At 36.6% G+C, this 12926-nt stretch overlaps 1 protein-coding gene across 1 annotated transcript in view; it reads left to right on the forward strand.

The window, feature by feature from the left end:
* The window catches only part of CDH2 (cadherin 2), a 209454-nt gene that overhangs the window by 144974 nt on the left and 51554 nt on the right, over window positions 1–12926 (forward strand). The window contains exons 3-6 of the mRNA XM_026496142.4: window positions 3409–3635; window positions 5338–5484; window positions 7209–7364; window positions 11748–11892. Coding sequence (XP_026351927.1) covers window positions 3409–3635; window positions 5338–5484; window positions 7209–7364; window positions 11748–11892 — 675 coding nt within the window. The remainder of the gene's footprint in view (window positions 1–3408; window positions 3636–5337; window positions 5485–7208; window positions 7365–11747; window positions 11893–12926) is intronic.

Raw genomic sequence — 12926 nt, forward strand, 5'->3', positions numbered from 1 at the left:
GTATTTGAGCAAATGCGGATTAACATTTGTTTAAAAAACCCAGAAGAATTTAATAATAGATATGTTAAACCAATTCATGGTAGTTATAGGTGAGGAGCAGAGGTGATAGAAAACTAATTGACTTTAAAGAACTGACCTTTATGCAATTGCCTTCAGAGAGTTTTCCCCAGTGTCAGAATCCCTGAGGTCAACCACTTCTCATTCGTAGGATGTTCCATGACCCTTTATAGGAAAAGGCTCATTTTTTTTTCCTTCTTTGCAAATGCATTTTTCTTTAGAGGCCTTTCTTCTTCCCTGCATCATTCTGACCCCCGAATCCAAACAGGCAGCTGAGCACCAAATTCACAGAATCCTCAGGCACTGGAACAGTGAGCGTGCATTTCCCCTGCCGCACACGTCAGGGGCCCGCCTACTCCCCTTTATGGGACATTTAAGGTACACTCCAACTTAAGGACTTCTTACTCTGGTACTTTTGGAGATCTCAATGTGGCATTATCCTCTTCATGAGCATATAGCAAACCTCTTTGTCTTTTCTCTGTTTCCTAAAGGTTTCGGTTTCAGTAATTTACAAGTCAAGAGTTTAGTTGGATTCCTTTTTGCTTTCATAGGAGAATCCCTAGAAGCCAAGCAGCCCTGGGCACAGATGGCTCTCAGAATCTTCTTTCCCCATTTGTCGAACAGAAATAATGATTCCTACTTCAGGAGGTTATTGCTAAGACTAAAGTAATAACCTAATCCTCAGTATCTTGTTCAGTGCCGGACATGCAAACAAATGTTAATTTATTTTCTTTCACTCCCAACAACCAAATGCAAAGCCAAACTACTTAAAGTTCCTGGGTTTTTTTGTTGTGGTGGTCGCCGAATGTTATTGCTACAGCAGGTTGGACATACTTCTACGTTTCCCACCTATTTTTGACTTTTTTGAAAAGTTGCAAGGTATTCACCTATATGTTTGGTCTGTGAAAATTTAATGAGCATTTATACTGTTTCTGTCACTGCTAGGTGTCCTAGGAAACAGAAGAACCAAAACTCACTGTCAGGAAGCCACAATGAGTTTATAGTCTACTTAACAGAGAGAAGATCTAGTCACTTGAAACCATTAATAAGTAGATATTATTTCTTATAATCATTATCCTAATAAAAATAAGTGCTAATATGTGCTTCTATGGACAGGAAATGTAAAAAAAAAAAAAAGTTAAAAATAAATTAAAATTAAAAATTTGAAGATTTCCCAAATGAGGGCATTGGCTACCATCTTCTAAAGATCATCTAGGTGGACCTTTGCCCAAATGATGGCCTGGGTCTGGAGCTGTGGCATGGAGAATGGGGGTGGAGGAACTTTCTAGAAAAAGTGGTGAACATGGGGTATGGGCGGCAGTGAGATGGGGGAATGACTGAGAAATCCAATTGCGTAGAATATGTTTTAGAAGATGATGTACAAAAATTACCAGAGAGACCAAGTGACCAAGAGTGAAAAGAGCATTGTACACCACATGAAAGCGGATGTATAAATTATGGATATTAAGTGAGGAGGAGAACTGACTGAGCAACAGAGGTTTAGTCCAGGAGTAGATGCTCAATGACCTGGAGCAGGGAGAGAACCTATAGGCGGCACGTGCAACAGTTGAGGTGTGAATTGATGAGGGTCCATGCCAGAGTGGTAAAAAGGAACCAAAAAGTGCAGAAGGTCTGATCTAGGTTGTATGTTTTTAAGTTCACAATACGTTTTTTGCTATAAAAAGTTGTTTTTATACAGAAAGATGTTTAAAAGTCTTTCGTTCTGCTTTCTCAGCAGGGTTCCCCCAAATCAATTTTACTTTTCATTTTGTCTTTAATAAAAGATTAGCAGTAGATGGCATTGTTCTGTAGAAGAGATTACCTGTTTTTCACTTTTTAAATCTCATGGCAGGTAAGAGGGGGTAAATAGGTATCTTTTGGGATACTTCTGCTCCAAAGACAAATATTTTGATTTAACATTATTTAGTGTGAGATATAACTTGTATTTTCATTTTTAGATGTTTGAAAAATGAAGGATGATATATGTGGGACTATGTGGGAAATAATATATTCAGTAAAGCATTTTATTACTGTTATCAAGGATTTTATGGTAACTAAGGGAAATAAGTATGCGTGTTATCTGGCTGTGATCTTGTGCACATCTCAGTGAATTTATATTAATGAAAACAAAGGAACTCGTCAATCCATATGTGGAGTGGGAGTTTGAAAAAATTTACTTAGATACTTGACAAATGTGAAAAGTAGTATAGATTATATTTCGTAATGTGTATCTATTAATTGCTTTCCAAGATGTATCCTATGTAATTGTGGTTAGGATGCAACATCATATGTTTACAGAATTAAAAAATTGCTTTTTCTTTGATCCCTTTTTGCGATTCCCAGAGACATTTTCCTCATAAGGGATGATTAAGGATTTCAAAGGAAATCATCTTCCTTAGAGAACATTTTATTATTTTATAACTTTATTTTGGCTTGAATATGTTTGGTCCTACATTTATAAGCATGTGTTTAAGTTTCGTATTGTTATCCAATGAGACATAAGCTGATGGATGTTGCTTTTAAGAAAGCATTGATTTTTTTTTCAATTTTAAGTCATTGCATGTAAGACAAAGGTAAAGATACTAAAATCTTTTTCATTTTCTATTCTTAAGACATAGATATTTTTAGTGAAACTTCATTTTGAGATACATCTTTATTTTTGTTTGTCTGAAAATTTATAAATTGTTACTGCCTCATGGAACTATTATAAGCACCATGAGGACTAGAAATTCCAGATGATTCCCCTTTTAATTACTACTACAGTCTTGTAATTCTAGAGCATGGTGGGCATTCAACATTAATAAAAGTTATTGTTTTCTTCCTGTAAGAATTTATTCAAAAATTATAAAATAAGCCTGTGTGCCAGGAAAAGTACAAAGGATTCAAGATAGCTCAGGAAATTGTCCCTGACGTACCTTTCACCGTGAATGTCAGGAATGGCTATAAAACTGGGGGAGTAGAGTTCAGGTTGGTACGTGAAGACAGAGAACAAGGGGTGGTTCCACCTCCGTTGACTTTGGAGCTGGGATCCGAAGGATGAGTGGGAGTGTGTTAGGGAGTGGCAGGTCATATCAGGGAGAGGCATGGGGGGCAAAGCAGGTGTAGCCAAGGCCTGCAAGATCCAGGAGAATGTGAAGGGAGGGGGAAGGCTTTGGAAGAAGGATATTCTGGGGAACCACTCAAAACCATAATCTGGTATTCTCTAGTGTGAGAATACCTTTAATAATGTAACACTAAAACTTTGGTGTTTTATGCCTACCGCGTTTTATCCTTGAACCTCAGAGGGATCTGGACTTGGATGTTTCTGCCTTTGTCTTATCATGAGACTTGTATGTTTGTTCTCTCTCGCAGTGAAGTTCAGCAACTGCAATGGAAAAAGGAAAGTCCAGTATGAAAGCAGTGAGCCAGCAGATTTTAAGGTGGATGAAGACGGCATGGTGTATGCTGTGAGAAGCTTTCCCCTCTCCTCTGAGCATGCCAAGTTCCTGATATACGCCCAAGATAAAGAGACTCAGGAAAAGTGGCAAGTAGCAGTAAAATTGAGCCTCAAGCCCACCTTACCTGAGGATTCTGTGAAGGTAGAGTATCCACATATGGCTCTGGAGTTACATTTAAAACTCACATGTATACAGTTGGAACTACATAGATGCTTTGCTCTACGTCACATTGGCCAGTATTTGAATTTGTATCAACTTCAGCCACTTCAATAGTATTTTGTTGTTGTTTTTTTTTTAATCTTACAAGATAGACTAAATATATATTTAAGCTATCCGAAATTGTGTTTGAAACGGTTGTTGATACTTTGAGATTTATAACTTAATTCAAATTAGAAGTAGTTGTTTGTTTTAAATTTCTTAGAATTTCTTAGAAGCTTTACAAGCTGTTAACTATAACCCCAAAATAATTCTTTGCAAGATGTCACTAGTCAAGTCTATTAAATGGGAAGTACAGATATACGGTAGCAATAGGAAAGCATTTCTAGCTAGGAGTATTGGGTTTTTGTCTTGTCCCTTAATCATCAAATTGGGGAGTATGAATTATTTATACTACTGACATAACTTTAAGGAATGATATACTCCCTCTGGTGGAAGCTGCTATGAATGAGGATGAAAGAAATAGATATACCTCCAACAAAGTACAGTTTGATTAAATTCAGCAAACATTTACTGAGCACTTATTTTGTATAAATCACTATATTAGCAATTTTTCATAAGATACAATAGCTTCTTCAGTAAAGTTATGAAAACATTAGTAGTTTCTGAATATTCTAGTTCATGTTAATTCGAAACAAATATGAGGAGGCACCACAATCACCTATTACGAAGTCCATAATTTCATGAAGTATAGCTATTACATTTTGTCGTTTTATTGCACTGTGAGAGATAAGCATACACACATTCACTTCTGCTCTTTAATTGTAACATTCACACCCATAATCAAATGTGAATAAGTGTATTCGTGGAAAAGATACCATTTTTCTCTTGTCCCAATGTTAGATTTTTATTATGTGAAATGTAATTTATGAATCTATTAACTGTTAAGGGAAATCCTGTCATTTGGGGAATACAGAATGAGAAACCAGTAACTAATTGAGTGAAAAGATGCTTTCGTTGTTGATGATTCGCTGTATTCCAGCAAACTAGCTTGGATATTTGCACTGAAGCAGCAAGGGCTAATGGCTAAAATGTCTACAGATATAAGGAGAAACAGAAGAAAATGTTGACATCCAGCAGAGATTAATACCCGATGTGCAAAGTGGGTCATCTGCGGCATCCATCATGGCTGACATAGGTTTAGAATAATTACAGCATTAATTCTGTGGGATTTAATAGGGTCATAAATATTTGAGACATGCCTTAGCAGTATGTATTAAACTTCTCTTGGAATTCAAATTATATTTTAGCACATCAAGATCTAAATTTAATGTACAGTAGCACATTACCTGAACTGTGGTTGAAACTAATGAGAGATATATAAAAGGGTACCATTAAATTTTGCTCAATATTAACTCCTATCTAAGATGGTTTATAGAAACTGCAAATAGTTTACACAGCTGTGCCACATAATAAATTGTTTGGAATTCAATTCTTCAATGATCAGTGTAACCCCCAATTTTACGGTGTTTTCCGTTATTTTAATAGAGGGATGAGGAGAGGGCCTCCAGGCGTATTTTCTTGTTCGTAACAGTGAGCTCTACACTGTCAGGTATCCATTGATATTGCTGTCTTTCAGAAAATGTTCTTCCTAGCACTCAGCAATGTCTTGTATTTTAATGCAAAGGAATCACAAGAAATTGAAGAAATAGTATTCCCAAGACAAGCGACGAAGCACAATGGCCACCTACAAAGGCAGAAGAGAGACTGGGTTATCCCTCCAATCAACTTGCCAGAAAACTCCAGGGGACCTTTTCCTCAAGAGCTTGTCAGGGTAGGCTGGCACAATTTTAATTGTCTCCATGGCATGTGTCAAGTGTATGTTAGAAACGCTTTTTTCTCTGTTATCACAAGATAGACTTTACAACATGTATTCAAAATACATTTTTTTGTATAGATGGAATGTCTGTAATGTTGTACAGAGCCTCTTTTTTTCATTATTATCTCAGATTATGTATAAGTAGAGCTCTCTGTGGGTCCCCCACACCTCGGACAATGAAGTATGTTGAGCGTGTGAATACGTAAGCCCTAACTCCAGCATGCGTCCACACCCAGACCATATCCTTTCTCGCCAGATGCGCACACACACCCCTTCACCCCCCTGTCTGACAGCTGTGCTCTCCATGCTGATCTTTGCCCTCTACAGATAGCTTTTGAGCCAAAGAAGAAACAAAGGGGCAATCACTGCTAAAAATGCCAGCATCAAGTGCATTTGAGAGTGTTTTAAAGAAAAAAGGAAATAACCTCTGATACCATTAACAGAATCCCCAGGGCTGTGCAAAACCATAGGCTTTTATAAATCTGAGAAGTAATTTTTTTCCAGTTACTCCAAATGTATACCCACCAGATGTAGAGGAAAAAAAAATCACAGATATTTCTACATGTTTAGTAAAATTAGCAACCCATATTGCAAAAGGAAAAAAAGACAAAGTAATTGTGTATTTATTTATTTGATTATAGATGTCTGTGTGTATGATTAATTTAGCATTCCAATACATACTTACTGAAAGCTGTATTTTTTAATGTCATTTTTTTGTCCTGCATATTTTATTTTAAGGCACATTATAATTCAATTTAACAATGAACAACATAACCCCCCAAATAAAGGCTTTTTTTTCCCTACTTTAATGGACAATGAGTAAAAAGAGAATTCTGCCTTAACAAGAAAAATAATAAATTAGATTCTGTTACTGGGTTAAGCATAGCTACCTAATACATAAAGATCTGTTATTATCACCTGCAAAGGTATTGCCAATTGGCCTTTTCTCCGATGGCTATTCTTCTTCCTTCCTTCCTATAGCCTTTTCCTGTGACTGCTCACCTCTAAACTTATTTTTCTGGGGAGTTGTTATATTTGGAGGAAAGGCAGTGAGCCTACAGTGGGCATAATTTTTGAGAGCATAAAAATGTATTGTAAAATGATTTCTTGTATGTTTTGTTATTAATAAAGAATTTGGAGTAATAAGTGCCACCTTAAAATGACACGGAAGGCTTTGGTGGCAGTGAATAATGTCAGTGTAATGGGAGTGCAGCAATCTGACTTCCAAGCTCAACCATAGTATTAGAGTTCCCATGTGAGGCCGTTTCACACCATGGCCTAGACAGTCATTTCTTCTCCTAAGTGATACGAAAATGTAAACAAGTTTTATTTCAATTAAATTGGACACCTGTTCCTGTGTTAAATATTCTAACCTACAATCTCCCTGGATAGAATTTGATGCAGTTTAAAAACTGACACTGCTTAATTTTGACTTTTTTGCACTGCTCCTAGAGAGTGTCCTTTTAGATGTTAATGTTGGCCCCAGTCTTTCCGGGGATAGGTGACATCTCTTTTGGAAGCCTGTCACCGAGAAACAAGGATGAGAAACAGGACTGGTTTTCTGGGAAGAGATGCTGTAAGTTTGTAACTGAAAAAGGGCCTGAGGTGTGGCGTGTCCTGTCTCTGATAATGAGCTCATTTAGTCTCTCATTTAATATGATTGTCTTCTTGATCCTCAGATCAGGTCGGATAGAGATAAAAACCTTTCACTGCGGTATAGCGTAACTGGGCCAGGAGCGGATCAGCCTCCCACCGGCATCTTCATTATCAACCCCATCTCAGGTCAGCTGTCAGTGACCAAGCCTCTGGATCGTGAGCTGATAGCCCGGTTTCATGTAAGATTTCAGCCAGCTGATAATCTGATGTATTAATACTCTTCTAACTGTGTCGAGTTTAACATTTGCCTCTTATATTGGTCTTAGAGCTTTGGTACTGACAGGTTTAATACCAGAAACGCGCTTTGTAGCCTTTTCAATTTGCTGTAACGATTTCACTGTTTTTATAGAGTTGATGAATGCTTAGGGTAAAAAACAAACAGTGCCAAAGAAGAAAGTGAAATTGCCTAAAATCTCCGTACCCTTCACATGTTGGTGTGGCTAAGGACTTACAGGAACAAATTTACATGAAGAAGGTCAAAAGTGTTGCCTGTAAATTATAGAGATCGCAACACTTTTAATGACTGCATAGTACCCCATTAAATGTATAGGCTATGATTTTAATAACCGTTTCTTAAGATTTCAATAGATATCTGTGTTTGTCATCTTTATTCTTCGTGGTCTGATTGTTACTAGAAAAGGGGTAGTACACTTTAATTTTGGTATTTGTTGGCAATTTTCCTACCCGAAAGGTGTGCCATTTTGATGCTCCCAACTAGAAATTGAGATTTCTCTTTCTCTCATAATCCAGCCAACACCTGGTTTCATCAATCTGCCAATCTGAGCAATCTTTTCTTAGATATAGTATCTTATATTTCTTCTGTTCATTTTTATGCTCTTTATTTTTCTGTTTTATTATTTTCTTATTGAGTTATCACAACTTTTTGATTATATGTTCATATTTTTAAACAGACGTATACATTTGAAACTGATTTTTCCAACTTAAAAATGTTAATTGTAGTTAGTGTTTTAAAACTCAAGAATTGCCTAATATTAATCAAATTCCAGGAGGCTTTTTTTTTTTTAAGCCATGCTTACACATTTCCTGGAACAAGATTTCAACAATTTTTTCATGAGTTTAATATAGAAACCTAAGTTGGTCTTTATTACTTCTCTCATTTCTGCATGAATAACTAAAACTTGCAATGAAATTATCATTCTTTTTAGACAGAATATATGCGTATTATAAAAACTTTCAAATAATGCAGTACAAATAAGAAAGTAAAAATGATTTGTAATCTCAGAACATAAAACCAACCTGTTTCTTTTTTTTCTTTTTTAACACTTTGGTGATATGCTGTAAGATGTTTTTCTTTGCATAGATTCATAAATGTATTTCTTTGCATAGATTCATAAATGTATTTCTTTGAAAGTGGCATCATTCTCTGAAACCAGCTTTTGTCACTTTTGCAATCACAAGATTTAACATCTTTCCATGTCAGTAAATAGTTATTTATTTATAGCATCATTTTCGATTGCTTCAAATTATTTTGTTGAATGAATGTAATGTAATTTTAACTAATTACTTATGCGTAGATATTTGGGTAATATAGGTTTTTTATTTTACTTTGCAACTAGAAATAATGTGGCAATGAACATTTTTTCTGTACATTTGCCCATTTTATCCTTGGAATAAATTCCTGAAATTGGAATTATATTAATAAATATAGTGAAATTATTCTCTAGAATGTTTGTATTATGTTGCACTGCCTGCCTACCGTATGGGAGATGTACTTTCTCCACTCTATTACCTATTCCAGGCATTATTTACTTATCGAACTAGCGTTTGCAAAGAAATGATCTTAATGCTTTAAGTTGCCTAAGTTGAATGTCTAATCAAAGTGAATTACCTGTTCCTGGTCTCTGTTGAATTTTGGTTTAGAGGTGGGGGGTGGGGTAGAGGGAGATGGAGACAATCCCAAGCAGGCTCCATGTCCAGTGTGGAGCCCGACTCAGGGCTCAGTCTCACGACCCTGAGATCATGACCTGCACTGAAATCAAGAGTGGGACGCTTAGCCGACTGAGCCACCCAGGCGCCCCTCTCTGTTGAATTTTCTTTGGGTTTGTTTACCTTTCATTCTTACTGTTAACAACCTCATCTATTAGGGATGTTCATCAACGTTGAATTTGTCACATATTTTCCTCTTTTGTTGTTTGTTTTTAAACTTCGTTAATAATTTTTACCCTACTCTAGTTTTTGCATTGTAAAATTAATTGTGTTTTTCAATTTTATCATACAGTCTGGTTTTAGAGATGGTTAGAAAACCCTACTCTACCCCAAGATTCTAATCTCCCCAGTTTTATCTGTTGTATTTATTTATTTATTTATTTATTTATTTATTTATTTATTTCTGCATCTATATTTTTAACCTCTGTGGACTTTATTTTACTAAAAGGAGAGAGGTATATGGATCCACTTTGTTTTTCCTTTATAGATAGCCAGTTGTCCCGTGTATTGAATTAGTATTCCCAGTGGTTTATCACTGATATTTAGTCATTCAAAGCTTTTTATTCTACGTATGCATGTGTTTGTTTTTAGATTTCTTATTTTGCACAATAACGTATTTGTTGAATTTTTGCACTTGTAGAAACTTTTTAAATTATTGAAGTTTTGAAAATTGTTAAAATATTGATATGTGGTAGAGCAAGACTCCTGTAGATCTAAACAGACGAATAAATACAGGAGAAATTTTCAGACGTTTTCAAGGGGTGCCTGGCGGGCTCAGTGGGTAGCACATGTGACTCTTGATTTCGTGGTCGTGAGTTCAAGCCCCATATTGGATGTAGAGCTTAAAAAAATAAAATGAAAGTTATTCCATAAAAAGGGAGGGTGATGACTGGCTGGCTCAGTCTGTACAGCTTTTGATTTTGGGGTCATGAGTTCGAGCCCCACTTTGGTTGTAAAAATTTTTTTAAAAAATTCTAAACTGTTTTCTCTCTTGTGTACTACTCAACTCTCCGTTCTTCCAAGGACTTGATTGTTTCATCAACCAGGTTTTCTTTAATCCTTCAGGAACATGTAATGCTAGTGCTTTTTATGTTGTTCTAAAGCATAAAGAAAGAAGTAAAACTTCCAAACCTTTCATAAAGACAAAATCTCCATAATAGGGAAACTTGATAAAGATAGCACCCGATAGGCCAGTCTCTAATTAGACTAGTCTCGAATTTATGAATATAAATAATATCAATACAAAAATTCTAAATAATGCTTCCTGTATGAAGGCTCATTATCTGAACTCCTGTGGTTAAAACCAGGAAATAAATAGTTTCAGGTCAATCTGGGGTAAATTCTTGCTCTTCAGATTCTTACTGCCAGTGCAGAAAAGAGCGGTACTCATAAAAAAGAAAAATAGAATCAATTATCGAATTGCAAGGATGTTTCAGTGTGAAGATTTATTAATATGTAATATATTAAATAAGGGAAGGAAAAAAGGATTATGTTAGAGCTGTTGAAAGGCAGTAATAAAATTTACATTGTTTCATGTGTTAAGTAACCTCAAAATTAAAAAATGGGGGAGGATATGTAGCTGCTTCTTTAACTTGATGAAGCGATATCCAACAGAAACCAACAGCCAGCATCATACTTAGCAGGGAAACCACAGAAGCATTCCCGTTAAAAAGAAGCGATTCAACGGAACACTACACAGCTACTGAAAAGAATGTAATGGATCTCAATGCATGGCATTAAAAGATTTTGAGGATATTCTGCCAAGACTAGCTGAGTGACTATATTTATTTAAAAAAGAAAAAAAAGATAAAATTTTTAGAATATCTGTAAAACTGAGAAATCAAGCTGGGGAGAGGAACAGCTGTTTTACATACTCACACACTTTTATTGTTTATGAGTGACTTTTACAATTAAAAAAAAAAAACGCACCTAGTGTCAAAATTCTCTACGCACACTTAATTGTAAGTTCTCTTCTGTTCTTTTAATCTCTACAACTACTCTGTGCTCAGTACATGTTTAATTACCCTGACTGCTATGTATGGATTTAGCAAAAGGATTTGGGAACTGGGCAGAACTGGCTTTGGATATGGGCTCTGTCAAAGTTACTTAGCTTTTCTGAAGCTCAATTTCTTCACCTTCAAGAGCTTATCATTTCTGCCTCACTCTTGTATATGGATCAAATGAGTTAAAATCCATAAAACTGAGTACAATGCCTAGCAAATAGTAAGTGTTGGCTTTTTGCTACTCTATCTGTCCTAATCACATCAAATTTGGCTAACTTAAATTTTTTTTAAGGTTTTATTTATTTATTTTGGTGGGGGACAGAGGGAGAGAGAGAATCTGAAGTAGACTCCATGACCAATGGGGAGCCTGACACAGGGCTCAGTCCCAGGACCCTGAGATCAGGACCTGAGCCGAAATCAAGAGTCAGACGCTTAACAGAATGAGCCACCCAGGTGCCCCTGGCTAACTTAAATTTTGATGGGGAGAGTAGCTTTTTCTTCAGTTTCTCTGTTTCTCCATTGCTATTTTGGTAACATGGTGATTGTATATTTTATCTTCTCACTTGAGACATCAATCTGTTAAATAGTTTTGTTTTCTAATTATTTTTGCAGTTGAGGGCACATGCGGTGGATATTAATGGAAATCAAGTGGAGAACCCTATTGACATTGTCATCAATGTTATTGATATGAACGATAACAGACCAGAGTTCTTACACCAGGTTTGGAATGGGACAGTCCCTGAGGGGTCAAAGCCCGGTAAGTTTCAATGTAATAATCAGAGATTCAGGAAATGCCATGTATTCAGCACTGGTTATAAGCAAGAGAAAGAGAAATCATGTGAGCCTTTTGGTGTTACTCTCTTTCATGAGAAATGATTTTAGAGAAAAAAAGAACGTAACAGGAAATAACCAACTGAGGAGAGAAAACAGAAAAATACCACTTCCCGCTTTTGAAAAAGTATACACTAGGGTCTCTGATTCTGTAACGGGATCCTCTCGTTGTGCTGCGGTTGGTAAAGTCAGGTTGGCAGAAAGTGAGCACTGGAAGACGAGGGGCTTTCTGTTCATAAAGTACGCATTCCATCATATTAGTCGGAGCAGCAAGTAAAACTCAACTGGAGAGTCTGAAAGGTACTAGGTATTCAATACCTAGGTAGAGCCAAACGCAGAGACGGGGCTTGGAGACAGCTGTGGTTACACTGGATATTTACTTCGGGATGACCCTAATGTCTTTTGCAAACCACATTTTTTTTTAAAAGATTTTATTTATTTATGTGACAGAGAGACAGCCAGCGAGAGAGGGAACACAGCAGGGGAGTGGGAGAGGAAGAAGCAGGCTCCCAGCGGAGGAGCCTGATGTGGGACTCGATCCCGGAACGCCGGGATCCCGCCCTGAGCCGAAGGCAGCCGCCTAACGACTGCGCTACCCAGGCGCCCAGGCAGCCACATTTTTAAACTAGTGCCATGGAAAGGGTCCTAGCCTGGAAACAGGAGCTGCCAAAGCCTCTCACCTTGCGCAGTGATGTTTGACTACAATTTTAGACTCCTGTCCTGAAAACACTGTAGATGTCAGAAGAGCAAGGCTAGGAAGGCCAATTTAGTTTGAAAAACTAGTGGACAAGAAAACCAGCAGGTAGAGAGATGGGAAAAGAAGAGAGCGTTTCACCAGCCTTCCTGGGATGATTTGGTGTTGAAAGATTTAATTAGCTATGTTGTTATTATTATTGTTATTTTGTATTTAAAAGAGCCTCAACATTTAAAATAGTGCTACATATTACTTTTGTCACCTCT

This window comes from Ursus arctos, unplaced genomic scaffold (genome assembly GCF_023065955.2).
Source record: "Ursus arctos isolate Adak ecotype North America unplaced genomic scaffold, UrsArc2.0 scaffold_17, whole genome shotgun sequence".
NCBI classification, from domain to species: domain Eukaryota; kingdom Metazoa; phylum Chordata; class Mammalia; order Carnivora; family Ursidae; genus Ursus; species Ursus arctos.